This window comes from Anomalospiza imberbis, chromosome 3 (genome assembly GCF_031753505.1).
Source record: "Anomalospiza imberbis isolate Cuckoo-Finch-1a 21T00152 chromosome 3, ASM3175350v1, whole genome shotgun sequence".
Taxonomy (NCBI): Eukaryota; Metazoa; Chordata; class Aves; order Passeriformes; family Viduidae; genus Anomalospiza; species Anomalospiza imberbis.
In genome coordinates, this window is record NC_089683.1 from 114,484,330 (window position 1) to 114,509,667 (window position 25,338).

At 49.7% G+C, this 25,338-nt stretch overlaps 3 protein-coding genes and 1 non-coding gene across 6 annotated transcripts; all 4 read right to left on the reverse strand.

Annotated features, from left to right (window-relative positions):
- Window positions 1-281: 281 nt before the first annotated feature.
- BIRC5 (baculoviral IAP repeat containing 5) lies at window positions 282-1,827 on the reverse strand. The gene is made up of 4 exons (XM_068186619.1): window positions 1,672-1,827; window positions 1,442-1,551; window positions 1,178-1,295; window positions 282-955 (listed from the first exon to the last, which is right to left on the reverse strand). The coding sequence occupies exons 1-4, from the start codon at window positions 1,783-1,785 to the stop codon at window positions 875-877; spliced, it is 423 nt and encodes a 140-aa protein (XP_068042720.1). The 5' UTR covers window positions 1,786-1,827; the 3' UTR covers window positions 282-874.
- A 730-nt stretch (window positions 1,828-2,557) lies between these two features.
- On the reverse strand, window positions 2,558-19,613 carry KAT14 (lysine acetyltransferase 14). Of its 3 annotated transcripts, none has more exons than XM_068186616.1 (10): window positions 19,347-19,613; window positions 16,936-17,054; window positions 15,409-15,530; window positions 13,575-13,756; window positions 12,628-13,044; window positions 11,188-11,759; window positions 10,540-10,676; window positions 10,079-10,254; window positions 6,781-6,971; window positions 2,558-4,340 (listed from the first exon to the last, which is right to left on the reverse strand). In XM_068186616.1, the coding sequence occupies exons 1-10, from the start codon at window positions 19,600-19,602 to the stop codon at window positions 4,167-4,169; spliced, it is 2,346 nt and encodes a 781-aa protein (XP_068042717.1). In that variant the 5' UTR covers window positions 19,603-19,613; the 3' UTR covers window positions 2,558-4,166. The 3 variants fall into 3 exon arrangements, with proteins under 3 accessions (XP_068042717.1, XP_068042716.1, XP_068042719.1); XM_068186615.1 differs by having other exon boundaries at window positions 12,628-13,047; XM_068186618.1 differs by lacking the exons at window positions 2,558-4,340; window positions 6,781-6,971 and having other exon boundaries at window positions 10,111-10,254; window positions 10,428-10,676; window positions 12,628-13,047.
- On the reverse strand, window positions 7,132-7,294 carry LOC137472031 (U1 spliceosomal RNA). The gene has a single exon (XR_010997986.1). It is a non-coding gene; the product is annotated as a U1 spliceosomal RNA (small nuclear RNA).
- A 243-nt stretch (window positions 19,614-19,856) lies between the features above and the next one.
- On the reverse strand, window positions 19,857-23,399 carry PET117 (PET117 cytochrome c oxidase chaperone). The gene is made up of 2 exons (XM_068186620.1): window positions 23,264-23,399; window positions 19,857-20,006 (listed from the first exon to the last, which is right to left on the reverse strand). The coding sequence occupies exons 1-2, from the start codon at window positions 23,357-23,359 to the stop codon at window positions 19,857-19,859; spliced, it is 246 nt and encodes an 81-aa protein (XP_068042721.1). The 5' UTR covers window positions 23,360-23,399.
- Between the last annotated feature and the right edge of the window lie 1,939 nt (window positions 23,400-25,338).

The window sequence follows — 25,338 nt, forward strand, 5'->3', positions numbered from 1 at the left end:
GAGCACAAGTCCCCTCTGACTGCACTCTATTCTGCAAATTTTCTTTTCCTTTCCAAACAAAGGGACAAACCAAACCTTCCCAGGCACAAATAAATTTCAATGTCTCTGAAATGTCTATAATGCCTGATGAACACTGCTTACAAGAGTTTGACACTTGAGCAACAGCACTGCAAGCTGTAACTGGTGAGCTTAATTTCCTTTTCGATGTTAAAACTGCAGTCAGTGCAGCCCACTGCAGTAAAGGTCAGAGTCTTGTCCTCCAGGAAATCCAGTAAAACTACTTTGTTCTTCTGCCTTCAACTTTTATTTATAAATGCATCAACACGAGGCAGCAGCCAACTACAAAGAGAAGTTTACAAGAATACCAGGCACGCTAAGGTGTGGCATAACTCAGTGTTATTAGCCACACTCCTAAATCCCTGAAGTATTTTTAAAACTCCTTCCCCTTTCTATGTCCCAAAGTATCTAGAAGCATCAGTATATTCAGTACAAACATGGAAACACATGTCAACTCCTGTCAGAAACACCAGTTTTAGCACCAGAGCTACCAGTATCTCTGTGAGACAGCAACATCTCTAAACAGGTGGATTTACAAAAAAAAAAAAAAGTAAACAAGTAAACCTACAAGTAATAATCCTTTAAAAAACAGCAGGAAAAGTAGGAGAATTCCTGCAGAAAAAAGATTTTGTATGCAATGCCTCAATCCCCAGGTACTTCCGAGACAGACTCGGAGGAGTGAAGCAGAATTCCCTCTGCTTCTCAGGGACAGCCAGTCTGGAAGCGGCCTCAGGAGACACGGCCATTCAGTCACAGGGGCAGTGCCACAGCGTGGGGACAAGACGGACGTCACTGGCGACTATGAAGCTGCGGCAGTCTAGGCCAGCTTCTTTATATTACAGCGCTGGATCTTGGCTTTATCTTCAACCCTGGTCATCATCTGAGAAACCTCTTTTTTCTGCAAAGAGTAAAGATAACATGACGTTACTGTCCGCCACTAAGTGGAGTATCGTCCAGCTTCGAGCAGGATCCACCCCGCATAAAGCAGGGCTGAGAGCCGGGCAGGGGCACAGCGGCTGGTCCAGCCCGAGCCTGGGTGCGACAGAGCACTGTGCACAAAGCGCCGAGCTAAGGAACGAGGCCAGCCGAGCGCGTCAAACACAAGATGCCGAGTACGTACAAGTGCCTTTCTCACTCGCGTTTTTTCCAGCTTCAGGAACTCCTGCACCGTCAGGTTAGCAGGTTCTTTCTGAAGAGACAGAAAGCCACAGGCCGCGCTGTGTTTTTTGTGCTCCTCCCTGAAAAGAGGCGAAAAGATGAAAGAGAAGGCAGCAGCTCCCAAGGAGCCACGGGCAGCCGCTCTGCCCTGCCGAGCCCCCCGGCTGCCACCAGCGGCCGCCCCGGGCCGGGCCGGGCCGGAGGCCGAGGGATCCGCGGTACTCACAGGGGGTCGTCGTCGGGCTCCCAGCCCTCCAGCTCCTTGAGGCAGTAGAAGCACTGCGCCACGTCGGGGCTGTTCTCGCTGGGCTTGTGCACGAAGCCCGCCGCCGCCATCTGCGGGCACAGGGGAGGCCGTCAGCGCCCGCCCGGCCCCGGCCCCGCCGCCCCGGCCCCGGCCCCGGCCCCGGCCCCGGCCCCGCCGCCCCGGCCCCGCCGCCCCGGCCCCGCGCTCACCCGCTCGGGCGTGCAGGCGCAGCCCTCGGTGAAGGGCCAGCTGTGGAAGGTGGCGGCGCGCACGGAGGCGAAGTAGAGCTGCCACAGCTCGGGCAGCCCGGCCCGGCCCGCCATGGCCCCGTTCAAACGGCCGCGCGCGGGGCAGGGCGGGAGCGGGGCGGGAGCGGGGCGGGAGCGGGGCGGGAGCGGGGCCCGCCCCGGGAAGCCTTTCCCTCGGAGCTCAGGGAAGCGCCTGGCTCGGCTGCCCTGCTAGGACCGGGCGCGGCTCCGCCTGCGGTCTCGGGAGGGCCGTGCGGCAGCCGTGCCGTGGGGCCCGGCGGCGGTGGCTCCTCAAGCGCGGCGCGGCTGACCCAGCAGCCGGGCTCCCGAGGCACAAGAGGGAAGCAGAGGGCTGGGAACGGCGTCTGCCTGCAGGCTTCACTACTGCAGAAGAACCTCACCCCTTACAGAGCCGCGGCTCCCGCCCCGAGGATCCCATCACTGCCCCTGAGGATGGGGTTAAACGAGGGACCTGGATAGAACAAGCTGGCTGCAGCTCAGCAGGTGACACAGGGCTGCTGTAACAGCGTCAGCACCCGGCAGCCCCTGAGGACAAAGCCACAGAGCAAGATGGTCCTCAGAATCTTCACGGTCACCTTTGAGAACACAATGCAGAACTGATCGTCTTCTTCAGAATACTTCCTATTTCCTAATTCTGTCTGCAAAGGAGGAGCTTGCTCCGCCTGCATGTGTGTGCCTTCCCTGGGGGTGCCCCTAGGGAAATGAGTTTCTTGCTTTGGTCAGCTGCCCACACACATCCTCTAAGGGCCGTGCTGAAGTTTGCTAGATTCCAATGAAATAAGATGATGGAGAGACATCTTAACAAACAGTATTACGACAGACAGACTTTTTCCAAGGGAAGGGCTTTAATTCCATTCATAAAGACATATATTTCTTTTCTTTCAAAGTCCAGCTAACTCATAACATTAAGAACACTGAAAAATTTCACAGTCATGAAACAGGCAGAAATGTGCACGGATGTTCAGACACACAACCCTTGGCTGGGCTGGTTTTCCTTTCCAGTACCACTGGTTTTGTGTTGGTGATGAAGGACACTGGCTGCACAAAATCATATTTTGTGCCCCTTTCTCTTCTGTTACCAAAATTAAGACTCCACTAAGGCAATTGCTGCTGCAGTCAGGTAGCCAACAGATACACACAGTAGATTAAGGACAAAAGTCACATTTGGCGTGTAGTTCTCTGTGGGCTTGATGTAAAAGGACCATCCCAATGGATGTGATCCATAGTTAAAATGCACAGCCTGACCTTTGGTCAGTGCAGCTTTTTGTTCATCTGCACTGAAAGGCAGGCAGAGAGAGAAGCTGCTACATTGTGGAAAAGGACAAGAGCCACTAGCAGAAAAAGTGTTCGGGGTTGTATTTTTTAATTCTTGGGTATTTGTATTTATTCTTTGCTAGGTGAGCCTAGGTGCTTCCAAGAACTAGGTCTGGGCCTCCTCTGCCCTCTCCAAGCTGCAAGCAGACTGCTTCTACAAACCAGAGCCCACATTTCAGACATCCCGCTGCCTTTTGCTCTGGGTTTCCTCCAGCCAGAGCGCCTGTAGCAGGAGCGGGGGTGCCAGAGCCTGCGAGGCTGCTCTGTGGCTAGAGCTGTGCCCAAAGGGCTGATCTGCAGCCCAACAACCGGCAGGGAGGTGGAAAGATTCCAAAGGGCTGACCTGGCAGCTGTGGTGCCCTACCTTGCCTCGACACAAACCCACCTGACACCGTTCCTGAACACAAAACACTGCGCGCTACGAGAACTTCACACTGAGCACGGGGCGAGGAGGGGAAGGGAAGGGAAGGCAGCAAGGAAGGAGCAAAACAAACGTGTCCCCTCTGAGCCTTGTGCTTAGGATAACAGGAATCCACATGCTCTTCAGCAGTCCTGAAACATGGTTCCAGAACTACGGGTCTGGCACGTGTAGAACTTTTCTAACGTTAACATCCAGCTACAGGCACCAATACCTTATTGCCCTTCACAGACTCAAGACAGTTCCTAACAAAGCAATCAAACCACAGGAACACTGAATGGTTTAAGTTTAGGTGTTCATTTTTGCTCATAAACAAAAAAAAACCTGCAATATTTTTTGGCCTGGTTTCAAAACCTGAAATCTACAGAGCCCCTCTGAAGTGAGAAACTTTTTTGTTTGGTATTCTTGTTTGCTAATGAGGCTCTCCAAATTAACAGTGGCAGGACAATTCCCCATAAGGAATTTCAATTTTCCAGTGGTTTCAGTGTATCCTAGTTGGCATTTCTAGGCCTCTCCCCTTGGAGCGCAGGAATCAATGCTCTTGGATTGCATTTTCCACACACAACGTCTCACTGCTGACATCCAAAATCCTAAGAATAAACACACCAGCGTGTTCCAGCTCTCCTGTGGCAGCCAACATCCTCCACCAAAAGCTGGGGGTTTTTTGGAGGGATTGGGCTTTTCCCCAGAGCCCTCCCGCAGCTCAGCGCCGCAGCCTGAGGAAGAAGGCGTGCTTGCACTCCTTGCTGTCCAGGGGGTAATACTTGTCATAAAAATCCAAAATGTACTCCTCGGTCTTAAATCCAAACTTCTGGTAGAGCAGCATAGCAGGGTTGCTTGCAGAGACGTGAAGGGTGACGTCCTTGCCCATGCAGGTCTGCCAAGGGAGGGGGGAGAGGGAAAAAAAGGAGATATCACTGCAAGAGAACGAGACAGCCTCTGGGGGAATGCGGAGGTGAGGAGATTCATCAGCTCAGGGAACCAGGGTACTGAGGAAATATGAGAAAAGTCACCGGAGTTACCACACGTAGCAACAGCAAAGGGAGCGCTGCTGCTGCTCCTCCAAGCCTTTGTTTCTGGGAAACATGGATTCTCTGACAATGAAAGGTTTGGGATTATAATTTGTCATCTGCCCATTGTAAATTACTAAAGTAATTGTTAATTAAAAATAATCCTAGTGTACAGCCCTGATCTCAAATACAATGGCCTGAAGAAAAGACAAAACATGCCAGAGGATCAGGCTCTGCACTCCTCCCTGTCAGCAAACAGAGCTGAGCTCTCTGGGACTGCCTGAGCACCTCTGTGCTGTCACACTGGAATTCCTGCCTATCCCACCCAGCTCCTCTCCCATCCTTCAGGGCACAGCACTCGCCTCCTGAGAAGGCAAGAAATTCAGTTCAGACAGCAAATAATAGCATGGCTGAAGTTACCTTGAAGATCCGAAATTATTCCAACCAGCAACACTCTGATTAAGATGCTGAAATAATTTATTTTCTGCTTTCATCGAGTGATTTAATAGCATTCCATGTATATTGAGTGTATTGTAACTCTAAAGTGGGAACAGTAATACCCTCTAGGAAATCTCCAAGATAGTACATTCAATTCTCAGGAATTTAAGGAGGGAAGGAAAAAAAATAATTGGAAGCTGTTTTGGGGAAAAGAAAATTTGAATGAGATCATTAAGAAAATGCAGTTTATTCCTCTGGGACAGATGCATGAGAGGATAAATTCTGACAGCAAAACCAGCCACCACTATTTGCATCAAACCGTTTTCCTGTTAAGTTATACTGTTCCCAAGAATTCAGCCCCAAACTCAGCACACTGATCCCAAAGTCAGCAACCTACTCTGAATCAAAGCTGAGCATCAAAGTGTCTCAAGCTACAGAGAAGAGACCCCAAGCAGGCTGCAAAGCAGCACCTACAACCTGCAGACTGAGAAACAGAAGGTCACAAGCACCATTATTCCACAGGACTAAACCCCTTCTACCACAGTCAGAAAGTCAGCAATGGCAAAACAAACCTCATGTGAGCCAAACATACAGTGCTCATCTCTCATTGCTAGCGTGCCTAATCAGACTCAAATCTCTCAAATCTGCTTGGCTTTCCTCAACAGGGAATTTCATGCAGGCAGGATTAGGTTAATTGATGTGATACATCCTACAAAAAGGTGTGAGGATTTTCTGTGGCTGACTCCAGCACCCCAGCTCTGCTAGAGAGGGACTCAGAGTCCACCTGCTGGATCCCTGCAAACCTTGGCGCCTGTTCCCACTGGGCGTTGACATCTCACATCAACACACTGAGCCGAGAGCAGTTTCCTTCAACACCTGACACAGAGCTGCCTGGGAGATGCAAGGGGTGAGTTTACAGGATATTGATTAGAGGCCTGTGTCAGCACTGCAGAGAGCTGTGCAGGTAAGCAGTCACCCTCGGGCGGGCCAGGAGCACAAAGTGCTTTTCCAAAGCAGGGATCACTTTCCCCAAGGCTCTGCCAGCACTCCCTACCTTGCTTTAGCCAAATAAGGAGGAGGATAAAACAGTTTCAATTGTGAGTTTTTGTTACTGAAGCTCCTCTTGAGACCACAACGTTTCCCATTGGCAGCTCTGCCAAGAGAATTCAGGGAGTGGTAAAACTGGAGCTCGGCTCTGTGAAGGACATGTATCTGCATCCTTAGTCACAATTAAGCTGCCTTTGCTGCAATTTAATTCAAGAAAGTCAGTGGAATTAAGGCCACTTGAATAACAGTATTCATTTAGAGATTTAATGAAGTTTAACTCCTTTAACATCACCCGTTCAGATAGCTGAGATTAATCTTCTCAAGTATTGCTGTGGAACAAGGCCCGGTACAAGCCAGTTTAAGCAGACAATGGGGATGCAAACACTTCATCATTAACTTGGCTGTATTTAAACCAGAGTACAAAAGCAAAAGTGAGTGATTGAGATCAGTAAGTGATTTAATGCATGGAGTAAATCTCCAGGTATAGTCAAGAAAGCTGCGGTAATTCTGACCCTGCCCACTCTTACTTCATTTTCTCCTTAAACCCCCCATTTACAGTATCCCGTGTCCACAAACTACTGACCACTGAAGAACACAGAGTTAACCCCAAGACACCTGAAGCGTGCAGCATCCCTCTCATTCTGAGGACATGACCAGGATGGTTGTTTTCCTAAACACATTTTGACTTCCAGAGCAGGAGCTATTTCCTCCCATAAACATTCGCACAAAGGGTTCTTACTCTCTAATGTCTGCAGGTGTGCACACAAGGAAGAAGTGAGAGCTGGTTCTTTGGCAGATTCACGGGATGATTTCTATCATTACCTGGATAAGATGGTAAATCATGAAGGTTGCAATCCCAGCTCTTCTCCACTCAGGGTGCACCAACAGAAAAGAGATGTAAGCTTCGTTGTACTTCACATCTGGCACCATAAAGCCAAAGGCAATGATAACTTTCTTGTAAAGGACAACAACACTGAAGTCTGGATACTGCAGGCACTCTGACAAATCAATTCCTAGGGAGAAAGGGAGAAACAGCAGTTGGAAGGACTGCAAACCAAAAGAAAAGTGTTGTTCAATTCCAGGGGTTTCAGGCTCTTGAGAAACACTCGATCCCTTCTTTTTACCTTTATTTCAAATTTGTGATAGCAAGAGATCATAGCACCATAGAATAGTCCAAGGCCCCTGCTAGAGCAGTCCTCTGTTACTACAAATTATGCAGCCAATTTCCTGCATTTTGGGAAATCCCAGGGGTCAGGACACCCAGAGTGCAGGAAATGAACCCTGCCTTGGGAAAACCAGCTGCCTGATCCTGGTGCCTCCCCTGCCAGGTAAGTATGCAAGGGAAAAGATGATACAACAGAACAGACAAAAAAAGATCTGCTTAGCAGGGAAGCTTGCGTGGAAATACTCACCAAGCTGATTTCCGTTCAAATGACTCAAGGATGAAACTGAAACATAACTCTCTCTAGAAGCAGCACACATGAAACTGGGCTTTAGCTTTGGTAGCATTGCCTGCTATGGCTCCTGTCTTTTTCCTCCACTTTGCCTGGAGCTCTTACTGCTGCCTCTTGTGCACACTCAGCTGGTTGTGGAGCTGTACTGTGAGCCTGACCACAGCTTCCAATGCTATCAAAACACTTGCTTTTAGCAGGCAAATTCATCTCTGGGGGATGAAGTAGCCTCTCAGGCAGTGGTGCTTCTGTGAGTCAGAGGCTGGACACAAGCTAAAGGCTGGGAGTTTGTTACCTTGCCCAATCACCCTGCTGCTGCGGTCCTAGAGCATCCACACAGCCTGTCAGCTCCAAGCAGTGCAGCTCCAGGCACTGAAGACTGCCCGCTGGGTAATTTGTGTGGACAGACCCTAAAGGAGATGCAAGACACAGAGGAGACGGGCCAGAAACGTTTGCTTCAGCCTGAAGCTGGCAATTGCAATGCATTCGGAACACAGGGCAACAAAATAGCAGAGTGTATGTCTTCCAGTAATCACTCTTGATGAGATGCAAGGCTTCATGAGGCACCAGGCACCAAGAAGTGGGCGAGTTATTTTCTTGCTGGAGAGTAAGCTGGGTGGAGCAAGACGTGGGAGGGATCGATTGGCAATAGGGAGCTGTGTTAATTAAGGCAAGGCTGCCGCTGCCTGTGGAGTGCCGCCTGTGGAGTGCCTTGCAGCGTGTCTGGACAGAACACTCATTGCCCCAGGTGCTGGTGTCTCTGCACTGGTGCAGTTTTTCCTGTAGGAAGATGCTTAGCTCAGGATGGTTCACCACTGGAGACACTCCCTGCTAGGGAGAGGCTTCCCGTTAGGGCACCAAGGTGCTGTGAGAAACGACACTGGGGAATCTCTCCACCTGGAAACCTAGTTCTGCCTTGGGAGAGGCAAGAACAGGTCTGAAAGGAAGGATTCGGAGGGATACAAGAACTAAGTGCTGGTTTAGTGATGCTCACCCAGTTGCATATCCCTGCCTCCCACCCCCAAGCAGTACCAGCTAAACCCTATGCAGCCAGGCTTTTATGTCCTGCATCAATTCCTCACTTCCCTCTCCTGCTAAACAGAACCAAGGTGCAACAATCATATCCCAGCATCAGAATTTTTTCACCATGGAAAAAAACTGGGATTCCTGTTTGGAGACTGATGGGGGTGTCAGCTTTTTGATTTAGTGATGAACAGTTCACAGTTGGCTGGAACACACCCATGCTCCCTATGTTAAATAAAACAGGGTGAGTCCTGAAGAACTTAATGAAGGTGCAACCCAAGTTGGCCAGAACTTCAAATGCATTATCACCAGAGGAGAGACTATGACAAAGTGGTTCAGCCTCTGCTGGGATTGCAAGTGTCTCTTACAAGCTCTCAAACAGCTTGTGAAAGGAGAGGCGTGCCAGGTTATTTCCCCCCACACTGTGCAATTTGCATAATGAGTAGCAAAAAGAGCTCCCGTCCTGACTGCGGCATATGGGCACTGCTGAACTACAGCCCTGCTGAATCACCATCGGCAAATCAAAACACAAAGCAAACAGTGACCTGGAATAAAGGTGTGTACTGTTTGTACTGGCCTTCTCTAAATTAGTCTGCTGCGTTGTTTGCTGATCAGAAGCTGATGCGTGCAGCAGATGAACATCCCTGTTATTATTTCAGAAGAACTGAACACTGCAGCCCCGTAACCGCCCCCAGAAAGGGCAGCCATTGTCCCCAAAGAACCTGCAGTTCCAGAAATGACACACAAAAACACAAACCTAATCTTTCCCATACCTTGTAAATACTGAGGCTTGAAGAAAAAAAGAACATCACAGCAGAGCCTACAGCTGTAAAAGCAATTCACTGAATCACAGAATAAGCTGAATTGGAAAGGACCCTCAAGGATCATGGAGTCCAACTCCTGGCCCTGCACAGGACAACCGCAAGAATCACACCATGCGCCTGAGAGCGCTGTCCAGACTCCTCTGGGGCAGGCTTGGAGCTGTGAGCACTGCCCTGGGGAGCTGTTCCAGTGCCCAGCCACCCTCTGGGTGACGAACCTTTTCCTAATCCCCAACCTAAACCGCCCCTGGCACAGCTTCAGAGCTGTTCTACTGAGTCCTGTCATCACAGAGAACAGATCGGTGCCTGCCCCCCTGCTTCCCCTCCCGAGGAAGCTGCAGCCCATGACGAGCTCTCCCCTCAGTCTCCTCCTCTCCAGGCTGAACAGACCCAGTGACCTCAGCCACTCCGCACACGACTTCCCAACTTTCGCTCTGACATACCCAGCTTATGGCTGCTAGGAAGAAACCTTCTCACAAAGGTAATGAACAGTAATCTCTGGTACAAAACTGTTCATTTCAACCCCTGATTCTGCAAAACATTTCACTGGATGCTAAAGTTGAGTTAACGACTAAACTACCTGACTACTCCAATTAGCACCTATTTTTCTAAGTGCTGTGCTAATTAGGATCTAATTGCCCAGTTCTATGCGATCTCAAGAGAGGAAAACACCAAACCCAGCCTCCACCTCAAATACATTCCTGTAACATCAGATAATGGGTTTCTAAGAACCAGCCAAACTGAAGTAAAATTTGGCCCAAGAACATTTTTTTTCTCAACAATACCACTTCTTTCTTGGAAACCCAAGCACTGGAGGAATCTTACCAGGCCAGAAGAATTCGTGGCACATGGAGTTTATAGTGGGGATGTGATTAGGGCGAACGTAGCAGTAATCAATGGGTGCTTCTGGCTCAGCCTTCCAGTTGAGATCATTCCTGTGTGGATTCGCCCGGATTTCTGCCAGCAGCCTGAGTTTTGGAGGCTTTGTCTCATAATCACGTCTGCCAGGAACGTGAAAAGGAAACACAAAAAGCAAGTGAGCAACAAGAACTGCCACTGCAGCTAAATGAGTACTGCCCATGAAACACCTTCTGACATGCTCAACTTCAGAAAAATCAAGAATGCAATATGTTTCACTACTCAGCTAAATCAAACACTATCCCTTCAGGGTTACCATGGTGCACTGGGTTGTACTTTGAGGAGGAGTGAGGAGCACTGCCCAAGAAAGGTGTCCTCTCCGTGGGCTGGCGGTGCACAAGCCAAGAGCAAGCTCAGACCCTCTGTACCTGATGTAAGGTTTAAGGACACGGGAGGTGTAGGGGCTGACAATACTGTGGTCTGTCAGCAGGTCTTCCGAGCCTACCAGGCGGTACAGAAACTTGGTTGTCTGCTGGCGGTATCCCTTCGCGGCGGGCAGCATTGTCTGCATGCACAAAGAAATGCACAACAATTGCAGGAAGGTCAGTCGGTATTTTAACAAGGGAACTGTATGGAGGGAGAGTAAGGGCCTGTCAGTGTGACAGGGTGGACTGGACCATAGTGGTCCCACCTCTGGACTCTGCTGGGCACTCCCAAATTTGGTGCCCAAGCCTAAAAGTTCTGCAAGTCATCTCCCTTCTACACACATGAAAGAGCACCCAGCTCTCTGGGTACTTGCAGGCCTCCACCACCAGCACTTGGGCAGGGCTGGAGTACAAATACAGCAACATTTGTGGTGCTGACACTGACAGATAGCAGTGCTGAACCAGCACGTCCCAAGAAGAGAGGGACTTAGGAGAGCATTGGTGGGGACACAGCCCCAAGCCAAAATGAGTCTTGTTCACGTAATCCGTTTCACTTTAGGAGTCAGATAACCTCAATGCGACACTGCTGGCTGCAGCAAGAGCTTTAAAATAACCAGTGCCAAAAGCTAACTTAGATTTGGGAACACCCACCTGGTATCTGTCCAAGATCCTGAAGTCCTGGCTAGTAGTTCTGTATGTTGCTTGCCCTACTGGGGACCTGGAGACACCACCTTCTTTGGCTCCATAAATCCCATCAACCAGGAGCAATGCAGCATTCACAACCTGGTCCAAGTCAAAGAGTGGGAGTCCTCTCTCCCTCTTGGCCTGCCTGACCAGCAGCTTGCGCCTCAGCCTCCGGGCCTCTGGGGTCATGCTCAAAGCATTGGGACAGGCTTCCAGTCTCTTCAGCAGCAGCTTTTCCTCATAGATGCTAACTGAGGTGTGCTTGGGAACTCTGGGTTTAGCATCCTTCTCCAGCTGTGACTTCCCCTTGTCTCGTCCTCTCACCTGCAAGGGTGTGTTTGACTCTTCAGGATCTTCGCTGTCACCTTCCATCCGTTCTGTTTTTTCTTCTTCACTCTCCACCTCTTGCTTGATCTGCTCAGCTGTCTTCACTTTTTTCCTGCTTGCTATCATGGTGCCAGCACCAGCTGTCCCACTGGGAGGGGGCACATACTCTATTCCCGGGTCTATGACTCCATCTCCTTCCATCTCATCATCATCTGTGGAACAGATCAAAATAGTCCAGGGGAAAGAAAAAATAATTTAAACATCAAAGTCCCATCTCAAAAATGGTTGCCACAGTATTTTCCTGCTAAGGAACAATAATGTGGGTTTACCCAACACACTTCATTTACTATGTACAGATCTCCTGATTTTGGATGGGAGATGCTGAAAAGAGCCCAATTCAGGACACAGAATGAATCCTGCTCCTAAAGTGTCTTGTAATTTGGCATCTGGAAATAGTGTCCCTCCTGAGCTGCAAGCACATGTTCTTTGAGGAATGTGAAGCTGCTGAAAATTCCCGAAGACTGGGGAATCAAAAAGTCAAGCTGGTGAGCTCTATCTTCAGCTAGCATACCCTCACTGTTCTGTCACCCAGAAGACTGGCTTCTCAAGGAACTAAGAGAATTCAGCCTGCATCACTGCTTTGCAATCTCACTGAAATGTAGCATCTGCTAATCAGCACAATCAAACTTATAAAATACTGGGTTATTACCATGGGAATAAAATTTCTCCCATGAAAAACATTTGAGACAAAACTAGACCTGCTACATAACAGTGTTATCTGTGTCGCAGTGAAATGCTTATGCTGAGTGGTCCAGCAGTTGCTGTGTGAAGTCTACCCACTGTTTATTCAGGATCTCTCAGACAATGACAATGGGGGTTTCTTCTGGCCTTAGAAGCTGGTGATAAAACTATGGAAAACCAGTCAAATCTCACACTCAATTAAGACAACAGAATATTGCCAGTTACTTTTCATCTTATCCTGAAAGGATCCTGCAGCTCACTGGGAGCTCCTTTTTTAAAATATATTCCTAGAAAAGTGCAGAGGGTTCATCACTAAAGGAAAGCCATGGCAGCCCTTACCATGGAAGAGCGCCTGCGGCGGCATGACATCCGGGATGAGGTCCGCTTCCGAGAGCAGGCTGGGGGTGGCCGAGTGCGAGGCGGGAGTGCCGGGAGCAGAGAAGTCCAGGGACGGGGACGGAGAGGGGCTGGTCAGCGGTGTGCGGTCGGACGAGCTCAGGGAGGAGAAGTCGATGACCTCTCCTTTCTCCAGGATGATGTCGGGCCGGCGGCAGCGGCTGCTGAACTTGACGGGAGTGGAGGAAGTGCTGCGGTCCAGGAACCCGGCCGCCTCCTTCTGCGCTCTCCGAATGTCCTTGGCTTCCTGAGTGCGGGACCTCTTCTCCTTCAGCTCCATGGCTGACTCGACTGGATTGCGGCTCACCCGCTTCCGAAGGCCTTCCACGGTAATGATGGGATCCAGCGGGGGCTTGGAAGCTGCTAGAGAAGGAGTTCACCTATCCTGAGCTCCTGCAGCCACTGGATTCACACTGTGCAGTCTAAACCACACTGACTACAGAGCTTAAAAGATGGGGTTTTCAATGCCACCAATAAATTCACTCTGGGACATGTAGCATTAAGCCAGTGTATGACTAAAGCCTCGTTAAAGCCCGAATTTTGTTCCTCCACACAAAGGAGAATTTACATCTAGTGACAAAAGATAAAAGTCGTTCCCCAGGGTAAAGAGAATTGGGAAAATTGTGGATTTCAGCTAAAAAAAAAACCCAACCAAAACCACTCTGCACAAGCCTCAAAGCCCTGTAAGTCAGCACAATGGGAAAAGGTAATAAAATATAACAGGCTTCTCACACTACAGCATATGCACCATAGTTCTCTTCAGTCAACCATTACAGCAGAATAAAACTGAGGAACTGTCCATGCACACAAACTGGTTTTAACTTAACTTTTCTCATGTCTCCCAGCTCTGGGCCAGTGAGGAATCTACACACTACTGGGGACAGAGTTACCTTTTGCCTTCAGTGCAGATGCTGACAGCTTCTCTCCTTCAGGTTTCAGTGTTGGGGGCTTGTTATGAACCAGCTTCCACCATCCCGGTTCTCCAAATTCCTGTGCCCCCGAGCGGAAAAACAAGGGGCTCCCCACAGAGAGACAGCCAGCAACTGTGCTCCACCATGTTGAGGTCTTTTTCCTGTGGTGGGAGAGAGGAAAACAAGGGTTAGGTCCCCACTCACCAGCTGTGTTTCCATCCTGTTCAGAGTGTTTCTGCCAGAGGCACTGACACACAATCACTGAACTACTCCTGAAGCACTTTTTTGGCTCCTTGGAGGCAGGGACCTGCATTTAAGCCTTTCCCTCTGCTGGACCATGCACTCCTACTGGGCATCTGAGCATTTTTTGTTCCTTTAGGAACTGGTGACAGGACTAACTAAGATGTCACTTAGGGAAGAGGCGAGAGGAAATACTGAAGAACTGCCCTTGTAGGCAATAACTGAGGTACTCCCTTGGACTCTGAAGAGTCAGGTTCATGGAACAGTTTAACCTCAGTTGCCCAGAATCTCAGGATTTCTTCTTGCCTTTGCACACCCCCACATGCAGAAACTTGTGTACTTGCCAAGGCTTGGCTGAGCTGGTGTTCACTGCTGCCCTTACACACCTTGAGGTACTGAACCTCGAAGGTGGGGGATCAAACCCAGCTGCTGCAGCTCAAAGTCTGGAGTGTTACAGTAAATCTGGATAAGCTGCACTTCAATATGCCAAGGAAGATCTTTGCACAGTTTGTACTGCTACACACACAATTCAGCTGTCTCTGTTCCTTCAGTGGCTTGTCCAGGCAAGTGGGAAGGCTGTGTCTGAGGCCAGGAATCACTCTCTGAATTTCAATCAGAGCAAGGAGTGCCCAGTTCCCAGGGCAAGTCTCAAAAGGCAGCAGCAAACCCCGGAAGGCATTGGCTCCCTGAATGAGGGACAATGGGCCACCAGCTGCCCTCCTGTCAGGGTCTCTGTGGCTTCCAGAGAGAACAAATGCTAACATTTCTGAGAACAGAGAAAGGAGGCACAAACAAGCACTGAAAGCAAAGCCAAAGACCAAATCTGGTTAGGGAAGAAAGGCCAGATCTTACAACAGAGAAATCCCTGGGGAAGAAAAGAAGCTGTGAAGTCAATCAAATCTACAACTTCCAAGGATTGCTCAGTTCCTTGCCTGCCTCCACAGCAGACACATTTAACAGTGAGGCTTGGGTTTAACACCTTCAGCACGCTCAGAAGAAATGTGCTGTTCACCTGGAAAATGAAGGCTGCCCTCTACCAGAGGGGCTCCTACTCTGACAGTGTGAAAAATGTTTCAGTTGTTTAACAGCTACTATGTAAGACACTACTATGTAAGACACATTTCATTAAGATCTGAAACAATCTAAAAGGTGAGGCTCAGTTCTTCTTGAAGAACTTGGTCCTTGCAAGCTTTATAGCCAAGGAATTTTGCTGGATCACATTTTTGTCCCTAAAGTTTGGCAATACCCTGATCAGCCTATCCATTGTGACTGTTCACTCAATTCTCTGCAGGTTCATAAAGGAAGATAAGAAACAATCCAATATACATGCATTTGTATTGCTGTTGTGTCACATTCCTGGGGTTGTTTTTCCCCAGTAAGAAATGCTGATTCTTTCTCAAGTGTACTTCTCACGCCTGCATTCAGATTCTCAACATTAAATCCTCCCTTTTTATCACTTGTAAGGCTCAACAGAGATGTCACCAAATTAACCAGGATTCTTGACCATCTGTATGACAGGCTTTAATTCCTTTGGCTCACCAACCAGACCCTCAGGGAAATATCATGTCTTTACCTGTTCCCTAATAAGAAAGTCCAGTGTTTCTCAATAAAAGCACAAATGTCTTCTTTCCATCTGAAGTACCCCTGGCGGCCCGTTCCTTCCAGAGACAAGTTGTACATTGCCAGCATGACAACCTGGAACAGAAAGTGTTGGACACAAGTGAATCGCCTCTGCTTTTTCTGCTGAACAGACCCCCACAGCTGCCACACACACACAGATCTTTGCTCCCTCGTAAATATCTTATTTTTGCAACATCTCATAGGCAACTTCTGCAATCCATCTTCTTCCTGGTTTTGTGCTGCCTGTTCTTGTCTTTCTATTGTTAGATGCACACACTTCCAGAGATTTCTCCATCCCAGGGGAATAACAAGCTGCCTAGTTATGCAGGTTTGTGCTGAGATACAAGAATTGTGCAGCTGTTGTATAAGTGAATTACAGTACAGCTGGAGTCTGAATGTGATGTGGAGGAAGGGAAACAGACTTTCAGATAAATTTAAAAAAAAAGGTCACAAGTAATCCTGCTATCCAATACATCAGGAACACTGTGACAATGGTCTTTCACACACTTCACAACTGTTCAATTCAATCTGACCTGTTACATACCCAAACTAAAGGGCAGGTTTCGAAAATATCTCACCTCCTTCAAGTAAATCCTAGGTGACCAACTGTTAATTACGTTTACTTAATTAATTTCAATTAATTTATTAGAACAAAACTAAAGTCAGCTAGGCTGGGATCATCTTTCACCCAGCCTCAGTTTGGCACTACTCCAAATAACAACTTGCATTTCACCCTCAGAGAAGTCTGAAATCTGCTTTTTGCAGGGAGATGGGTCTCCTCACAGTGGACCTTGGCTTTCTGGGATGCATTGTCAAAGATGTCAAAATGAGGAAATATGCACAGCTTTAATGTCCCCTTCACCCTACTTTTACCTCACAACCCCTCTCAGTTTGATAACTAGGATTTTGTGGGTTTTAAAGTCATGTGGGACAGTGTCTCAGGATGTCAAAAACAATTCTCTTTTCAACTGGCTAAAGATACAGATCTGTTGAGGCCACATACTCTGAAAAAAAATGGAACAGTGAATTCCAGCAAGGACTGATGCTAGTGCACAAGCAGCCAGGTTGGAGCTTTGTACCCAGGGCGCTGGCAAGCTTTCTGTTTCCATGTTGCCCCCTCACCAGTTTTACATCTTCTTAGACACAAAAAACTGTTCATGCCCAGAAGCCAAATTGCATTTGTTTTGCTTTTCCAAACCTGCTTGAAGCCATGAATTCATAAGCAACATAAGGGGAAGGAAAAAAAAAAAAAGAAAAAAAAAAGAAAAGGAATGTGGTTTGTATGATTATCTTTCAATTTCCCTGCCAAATGCTGAAGTTCTCATGTGCAGGCAATCCTCGGCTAATTAATTTCTGAAGTTCGTGCAAATGCTCCTTTGTTACCAATACCTGATCCTCCTTTTCCAGGTAGCAAATACACAACAACCAACAATTTCAGAAAGTCCCACGGCTGTTCTGCTGACACAAACATTTCACTTACTTGTTGCCATGTTAATCTCAGACGTTCAAACTGCTCCTTCCCATCTTCTGAGCAATCAGAGCAAGTAAATCTGAAAAAGTTATCTCCTTTGAGGTAGCTGAGCTGTTCTCTCAGTTGACCTAAAATGAAAAGGTAAAAATCAATCTTTTGGCCCTTTTATAGGAATAAGTGCTGCAAAGTAAATTTGGATTTCTTCCAAGATCAGGTTTGTCGGAACAAAAATGACAGAGCCACCTGTAAACCCCCACGCACCCAAAGTTACAGGCTCTAACTCCATGCTTCTACAGCAGAGGAAAGAAGAACATATGAATCAGGGCTTCTAAACTCACCAGGAGTTCGTTTACACAGACATGAACAATTGAAAAATGACATCGGAGGACAGGGAAACAATGTTAAGACTAGAGTGTTTCTGGAAAGTTACACTCAAAAGATGTTTCTCTACAAGGATGTCATCTCTTTTACTGTATAATTTTTAACATATGGATACCCTGCTTCCATACTGAATTGCAGAATTCAAGTTGCAATTGCATCTGATGGAGGGAAAACTCCCAACACTCGGCAGATTAAGAGAATTCCTAAATGGCAATTCAAATTTAAAAAGTGATTATTTGTCTGAGCACATTGGCCATTGTCACATGAGACAACTGAACACCCTAGAACCGAAAAAGTGTCTCCCTTTGACAGCTCGTTTACTCCGCACATTTGTAAACGTGGCTACCACTGCTTTGCAACTGGCCTTTTCTGCTCCTTGGGTTTGTTCCACAGCAACTGCAGAGAGGAACATAATTGTAAAATAAAACAAGTTGAGTGTAAAATCAAGTGCTGCAGCACAAGACAGCTCATGCTACCTTTAACTCTGCTTCATTTTTTAATTAATACATTTCAAGTTAATATTTCCTTTTACTGCACAGTAGTTTAATAGTCTGGTGCCGGTTTCATTACATTAACACCTAAACATTCACTAACACACCTTGACAGGAGATTTTCACACTATAAATTTTGGCAAATTCTAAGAAGGCAAAAAGGGCAGCCCTGACATATCTGCAAGGCAGGTGCCACCTAAACAGTTCATTATTTCTAACCACAAACAAACAAAAATACCCCACAAAGCCCCCAAGTGAAACCAAACAAAAAAACCCCACCAAAACCAAAGCCAACTGGTGTTTAGCAATATCTGGCTCTTGGTTGTAATATCAGAACACATAATCCAGAACTCAGAATCTAAAGTTATCTATTACACTGCTAACAGCATATATTTTATGTCAAGAGGCATCAAATTCTGCAGCTCGCTCCTAACACCCCCAGAGCTGGCTGCTGAAGGCTGGGCATGTTTCTAAGCCAACTTAATTCACATTATTGGGAAAACATTAAGGTTGAGATTCAGCCATAAGCTCCACAGGTGTAACAAATCAACAAGGAGGGGAAAAAATAACACACAAAGTCCTTTTGCTCCCCAGAGCTTTACAGCAAGGGTCATTATCTGAGTGAGCAGAGAGGTCAGCTCGCTGGGCCCAAGCCCCTAAACAGCTGCAAGAATTGTAAGGGTGGGCATGTTTCTGAGCTTTAATGCTCTCTATTCATTGAAGAAGACAGTTTGACTTCCTCAGAGAGAGCACCAGCTCTGGGTACATACAGCCCCTGCCAGCAGGCATCACCCACCAAGGCAGGACAGGGAACCGCCCAACAAGCTGTGGAACAGGAAAGCACAACCGCCTTGCAAACACCCACTTTTCTGTTAAGAAAATGCACAGACACATATGTCAGCCAATAATCAAGAGTCTCCAGAAATGAATCTAATAAAACCAGTTCCTTCCCACCAGCTTCCATCAACTGAACTCAGGCTACGAGCTGCTGTAATTACTGAGTACTAGGAATCGGTAATGTGAAACTGAACACAAAGTTCATAAACTCATTATTATCTAACTATTAGTTAACAGCAATAAGGATGTGGGGAGATACAAGGTAACTGATCGACTGCACCAAGAATGTAATCCTTTTTCCTTCACAAAACCCTGCCATCCTTCTGGTGGTGGATGTATTTACTTTGAAAATGCACACTTTGCAAAAGACACCTATAGAATTTGAATGTCGCAAGTGACAAAGATCTATGAAAAAGTTCATCTTCTCATCTTCCTCTACTCTTGGAAGTTAGCCCTGCTTGTCTTCTGCAGGCATGAAAAGCATCTGCAAGCTTAAATCACTCTGGGCCTGGCACATCAATTTATAGAAGGCAAACATTTATTAATCTGCATAAAGATAAACTTGAAATAATCTGTACCCCGGGAGTGTAAAACATCCATGTTATTTATTTCCATTATGTCATCTAAATAACTGGATCTGTTGAACATGGAGCCACTACTGCTTGACGTGGCCATGAAGAACTATAAAAAGAACACAACGGACAGCCTTACTTGCTGGGATCCACTTCTGGCACTTCTCACAGTAATAGGACATCTCCTCCATCCAGGACGCTTCACCCTCGTCGCTGTTCAGGGAGTCCCCGCTCTGGTCGTGCGATAAATCCACGGAAGCCTGGTCCTCGGACTCCACGATCAGGAGAGTCTCCCCTTCCACCTCGCCCTCCTCCAGGCCCTCGGAGGTGGAGGTCCTGGTGGCTTCATCGTCGTGGCGGCTGAGCAGCCCGCTCATGTGAACGTTGTTGGCCATCCTCGAGGGAGCCTGACCAAGGGAGAGCTGTTCCTCCCCAGCTTCAGAAGCGGGCCAAGCCTCCACAGCCCAAGTACCAATCACAGACGAAATGGGCTTTTGTCTGCCCTAAAGCTGCGGAGGCTGCATTATAACTTATACAGAACAACCAGTCTTTCACAGATTACCTCTGTCTGTTAAAACACCGGCAAGAAGTGAGATGCAAATGACCTTCAAACGTCTTTAATCAAACCTCTAAGGAGCCGGGCCTGTGCCTAGGACTGCTGGGAAGGTTTTTCCATTAGCGCCTTGTCTCTCTCTTCAATGAGCTGCTTTGTCAGAGCAATCTGCTCTTCCAACAGGCGAATGTTCTCCTTTTTCTGATTCTGACGCTCAAGATCTCTGACGACGCCACTTCGCAGCCTCTGGGAACACAAAGGACAGGGTTCATCACAGCCCGGGGGATGCTGCTCGGGACCAACCCCACCCAGGCCCCAGCCCCGCAAGGCTGTACCCTCTGCAGCCTCGGCAGCGTCTCTGCCACCGCAGCTCCGCGGAGCTGGAATCCTCGGGAGCCAATGTCCAGGAGCACTACACCAAGAAGTGCTTTATTTGCGCTCACTTCAGATGGCTGGGTTTACTAAGGGACAAAGCTGTTGAGCAAACAAATGTAGGAGCCTGTAGTTCCCGTGCCATGCAGGATGGATGTGATCGAAAACATCCTGTCATCCCTGACCTAAATCTTTACCAAATCAGAATAAGCTCCTCAGAACTTCTCTGCTTGGGGGCAATTTTGTGACAAATGGAAACTATTATCAGAAAAACGGGCATATGGCTTCCTTCTGCTCATGTCTTAATCTTAAAAAAAATACCCACAGCCTGCTAATGCCAAACTCTTGAAAAAGCAAGGCACTTGCTTCACAAATACCCCCTTTACCTAAAATGTTCGTTATAAATCATGTAAATATATAACGCATATATAAATAAATACACAACGTGCAACACAACACAAGCAGCTTTCAACCCCTCAATGGGTGTAAAAAGCCCTAAGAAAATCCCAGCTGCTTCCTCTATATGCTTCTCTCTCTCTTACCTGGACATTTTTACTCACATTGATACTTGGATAATTAGGTGAAAGATCAATAATTTATTTGACCCATTTGAAAGATGCCAAAATGCTCCTGCAAATTATTTATTTGAAAGCTGACCCTGAAGTCACTTGAGAGGATGCTTGTGACTATTATTTGACAAGTAATCACAGGGTTTTATTCCTCACCTAGCATGCCAATGACTGCACACTTCAAATGCAGTAATTTCTCCTACCAAGATCGAAACAGAAATGTTTTAAGACATAATTTTATCTTGTTAAGAAAATGCACAGACACATATGTCAGCCAATAATCAAAACTCTCCAGAAATGAATCTAATAAAACCAGTTCCTTCCCACCAGCTTCCATCAACTGAACTCAGGCTACGAGCTGCTGTAATTACTGAGTACTAGGAATCGGTAATGTGAAACTGAACACAAAGTTCATAAACTCATTATTATCTAACTATTAGTTAACAGCAATAAGGATGTGGGGAGATACAAGGTAACTGATCGACTGCACCAAGAATGTAATCCTTTTTCCTTCACAAAACCCTGCCATCCTTCTGGTGGTGGATGTATTTACTTTGAAAATGCACACTTTGCAAAAGACACCTTTAGAATTTGAATGTCGCAAGTGACAAAGATCTATGAAAAAGTTCATCTTCTCATCTTCCTCTACTCTTGGTAGTTAGCCCTGCTTGTCTTCTGCAGGCATGAAAAGCATGTGCAAGCTTAAATCACTCTGGGCCTGGCACATCAATTTATAGAAGGCAAACATTTATTAATCTGCATAAAGATAAACTTGAAATAATCTGTACCCCGGGAGTGTAAATCATCCACGTTATTTATTTCCATTATGTCATCTAAATAACTGGATCTGTTGAACATGGAGCCACTACTGCTTGACGTGGCCATGAAGAACTATAAAAAGAAAATCTCAGATTTAATTCACAAAACATAAGCTTTGAGCCTTGGCCCTTCTGAATCGGTATTAGCCAAGGATTTGGGTCAAAAAGATCCGTGAAGTTTAGGTGTCCCAGTGAAACACCCAAGGGTGATGTTTATTCTGCAGCACTGTTCAAAGTACAGCTGCCATTAATTGCAGCTGTAGTTTACTTTAGGAGCCTTTAGCAGCTATTCCTGCCAGATCCTCAGCGCCTCAAGGAAGGCACACTGAATACAGAGCAGCCAGCTACAAAAATGTGATGAGATCTACCTAAAATATGTTAGGTGATCTACCCAGCACATCCATCAGCTCTGGCAAGTGCAGAGCCGTTGCTGGTGGCCACTCCAGGATCCCAGCTATCCTCTCCTTGCCTGTGCCATCCAGAGTTCTCCAACTCCTGCTCACACAAACCTGCCTCTTTCCTTACCCACACCAGTCTCATCCTCCAAATTCCATCCCTCTCAAGCACTGACAGAGACAATCTCTTGAGGGGAAAAAATATAATCGTCTAATTACAGAATGTATCATAAAGCCCAAGCAACAGCCAGCTGAGCTGGGCTATGGATCGGGAAGTTGAACTCTGGTGCTCTGTAACTTCTGACTGCCTCAGTGCCATTTAACACAGGCTGTTTCTGTGTGCATTTTCTAGATTTTTTTTTTGCATATAAGTGGAGAAGGATCAGATGTGTGCCCTCATCAGCAGGGGCCAAACCAGCACACTCACTGCCCACACAGCACAGCTTTACACAACCACACAGCTTTCAGTCCCAGGCAGGACTGCTCTGCTTTGGGACTCACCACGGTCATACCTGACACCTTTTGGCTGTGGGCTCTCTGGCACACAGGCTGCCTGCCAGGAATTCCCTGATTTTTGTAAATATAGCACAGAGAACCGCCCTGCTCAATTACCACGTGGTGCTTCTGACAGCTTGCACTGTGCCTGCCCTGGCAGAACAAGAGGCGAGCAGGGGTGTTATAGATAGAATACACGTAACACAGCACAGAGCCGTCTGTCCTCCAGCAGGGAGCATTTGTGGGGCTGAGGAAAAACAGGGCACACCAGTGGCACAGCACAGCCCGACAGGCGAGAGCCCTGGGAGCAGTGCCAGGGGAGTGGCCTTGGCAGGAGGCTGCAGGGCCACATCCCCTGCCCTGCACGCTGGCTGCTGGACAGGGAGGAAGCACTTCCAGCGAGCCTCACCTGAGCTCCTCGCTGCCTTCTGCCCCTGGAGGGACACGCACGGGACAGCATTAGGGAGCTGGCAGAGCTATAGAGCCCAAAGCACCGGCACCGAGGCAGGAAAACGCGGGGAAGGGGTGGCTTGTGGAGAGAGCACCATCGCGGGCAGCGCAGCCGAGGCGGCAGCAGCAGCAGCGGCAGCGCTGGCCTCGGGAGCCGGGCTGGGCACACGCAGCGCCCGCAGCGCTGGGGCACGGCTGGGGCGGCGAGGAGCCGCGGGGACGGACGAGGGAGGCAGCGAGGGAAGGAGGGACGGAGCACGGACACCTGGGCTCGGGGCGGGGCTCCGCGCCGAGCCCGCAGCTGGGGGCGGGGCCCGCCGGGCCGCCCGGTGGGCGGGCGGGGCCTGCGCGCCGGGGGCCGGGCCCCGCTCGCCGCTCCCCCCCCGCCCGCGGCGCGCACTCACCTCCAGCTCCCGGCGCTGCTGGATGTGCACGGCCGCCACGACGGCGGCGGAGAGCAGCGCGGAGACGGCCAGCGCCAGGCGGGAGCCCCGCGACATGGCCGGCGGGGCCGCGGCGGGGAAGCGCCGGGCGGGCGGGGGCGCGGCACGGCGTGAGGCGGGAGCCCCGCCCCGGCCCGGCCGAGCGCCGAGCGCCGCGAGCCAGGCCGGGGCAGCCGAGCGCCGATGCGGGGCGGGGCGCAGCGCCGGGGGCGGGAGCGGGAAAGGGCTCCGGGAAACGGCGGCTCCCGGGAAAGGGCGGCTCCGGGAAACGGCGGCTCCCGGGAAAGGGCGGCTCCCGGGAAAGGGCGGCTCCGGGAAAGGGCGGCTCCCGAGAAAGGGCGGCTCCCGGGAAAGGGCGGCTCCGGGAAAGGGCGGCTCCGGGAAACGGCGGCTCCCGGGAAACGGCGGCTCCCGGGAAAGGGCGGCTCCGGGAAACGGCGGCTCCCGGGAAACGGCGGCTCCGGGAAACGGCGGCTCCCGGGGGATGGAGAGCCCTGGGGGTGGAGAGCCCTGGGGATGGAGAGCCCTGGGGATGGAGAGCCCTGGGGATGGAGATCCCTGGGGACGGAGAGCCCCCGGGACGGAGAGCCCTCGGGATGGAGATCCCTGGGGATGGAGATCCCTGGGGATAGAGAGCCCTCGGGGTGGAGAGCCCTCGGGGTGGAGAGCCCTCGGGGTGGAGATCCCCGGGGATGGAGATCCCTGGGGATGGAGATCCCTGGGGATGGAGAGCCCTGGGGATGGAGAGCCCTCGGGATGGAGAGCCCCGGGGATGGAGAGCCCCGGGGATGGAGATCCCCGGGGATGGAGATCCCTCGGGATGTGTGGAGATCCCTGGGGATGATGGCGCTCCCTGGAGATGATGGCATTCCCTGGAGATGGCTCTCCCTGGGGATGCCGCTCCGGGGCCGGACACTCGCACCCTGCTGCCCAGAAGCTCTGCCATGGGCTGCTAAAAACGGGCCTTTGTTCCCTCAGCGCCGCTGGGGACTGGGTGCCCGGCTGTGCCGGTGTCTCCCGGGGCTGTTCCCTGCAGGGTGCCCGGCTGTGCCGGTGTCTCCCGGGGCTGTTCCCTGCAGGGTGCCCAGCTGTGCCGGTGTCTCCCGGGGCTGTTCCCTGCAGGGTGCCCGGCTGTGCCGGTGTCTCCCGGGGCTGTTCCCGGGAGGGTGCCCGGCTGTGCCGGTGTCTCCCGGGGCTGTTCCCGGGAGGGTGCCCGGCTGTGCCGGTGTCTCCCGGGGCTGTTCCCGGGAGGGTGCCCGGCTGTGCCGGTGTCTCCCGGGGCTGTTCCCTGCAGGGTGCCCAGCTGTGCCGGTGTCTCCCGGGGCTGTTCCCTGCAGGGTGCCCGGCTGTGCCGGTGTCTCCCGGGGCTGTTCCCGGGAGGGTGCCCGGCTGTGCCGGTGTCTCCCGGGGCTGTTCCCGGGAGGGTGCCCGGCTGTGCCGGTGTCTCCCGGGGCTGTTCCCGGGAGGGGATGTTCGCTGGAGCTTCCTGCCGGCCAACGCGAACCAAAGGAGGCTTCTTGTGCGTGCAAGAAACATTTCTGGTTTTGTCGAGTGAAGACCACCAGTTCTGCGCTCTCCTCGCCCAGAAATCCCCAATTGCATGAGAGAAGCAGCTGGAGAAAGCTGCTCTTCAATTGTTTGGTTCGTTCTCATTGTTCAGTGTGTGGCCTTAAGGCCTCGTGTTTGCCAGTTTTTCATGCTCTGAAGACAGAATTACTCCATCCCCAGCCCTGTCTGCAGTGGAAGAGGGAAATCGAACAAAACGTCAGGCTGATCCCGCCTCATTATAATCTTTTCCATCTCTCTGCTGGATGAACGTGATTAAAATAAAAGGTGAAATTAGCGGGGATGACAATCGAGATTCATTCGAGTCTAGTGGCTGTGCTCCCTTGGTGTGTTTACTGTCATTAGGGTTTGTGCATAAGTGCTCGTGAGAGGTCCGAGGCCACCGGAGTGCCAAGAGCCTGGTGGGTGGGGGCCAGCACAGAGCCCTTGGCACTGGGGAAGGGTGCAGCTCCCCCAGTGCCTCCACCCAG

What these genes read in the sequence shown, in the direction of transcription:
- KAT14 (XM_068186615.1), bottom strand. Translation starts at nt 19,602, where the DNA reads ATGGCCAACAACGTTCACATGAGCGGGCTGCTCAGCCGCCACGACGAT. An exon ending in TGAGATTAACATGGCAACAA is followed by an intron (nt 15,531 to 16,935) that starts GTAAGTGAAATG and finishes TTTCTGTTCCAG; the next exon opens with GTTGTCATGCTGGCAATGTA. An exon ending in ATCTGCACTGAAGGCAAAAG is followed by an intron (nt 13,048 to 13,574) that starts GTAACTCTGTCC and finishes CTCCTTCTCTAG; the next exon opens with CAGCTTCCAAGCCCCCGCTG.
- BIRC5 (XM_068186619.1), bottom strand. Translation starts at nt 1,785, where the DNA reads ATGGCGGGCCGGGCCGGGCTGCCCGAGCTGTGGCAGCTCTACTTCGCC. An exon ending in GCGCCTGCACGCCCGAGCGG is followed by an intron (nt 1,552 to 1,671) that starts GTGAGCGCGGGG and finishes CTGTGCCCGCAG; the next exon opens with ATGGCGGCGGCGGGCTTCGT. An exon ending in GAGCCCGACGACGACCCCCT is followed by an intron (nt 1,296 to 1,441) that starts GTGAGTACCGCG and finishes GCCTCTTTTCAG; the next exon opens with GGAGGAGCACAAAAAACACA.
- PET117 (XM_068186620.1), bottom strand. Translation starts at nt 23,359, where the DNA reads ATGTCGCGGGGCTCCCGCCTGGCGCTGGCCGTCTCCGCGCTGCTCTCC. An exon ending in AGCAGCGCCGGGAGCTGGAG is followed by an intron (nt 20,007 to 23,263) that starts GTGAGTGCGCGC and finishes TTGTGTTCCCAG; the next exon opens with AGGCTGCGAAGTGGCGTCGT.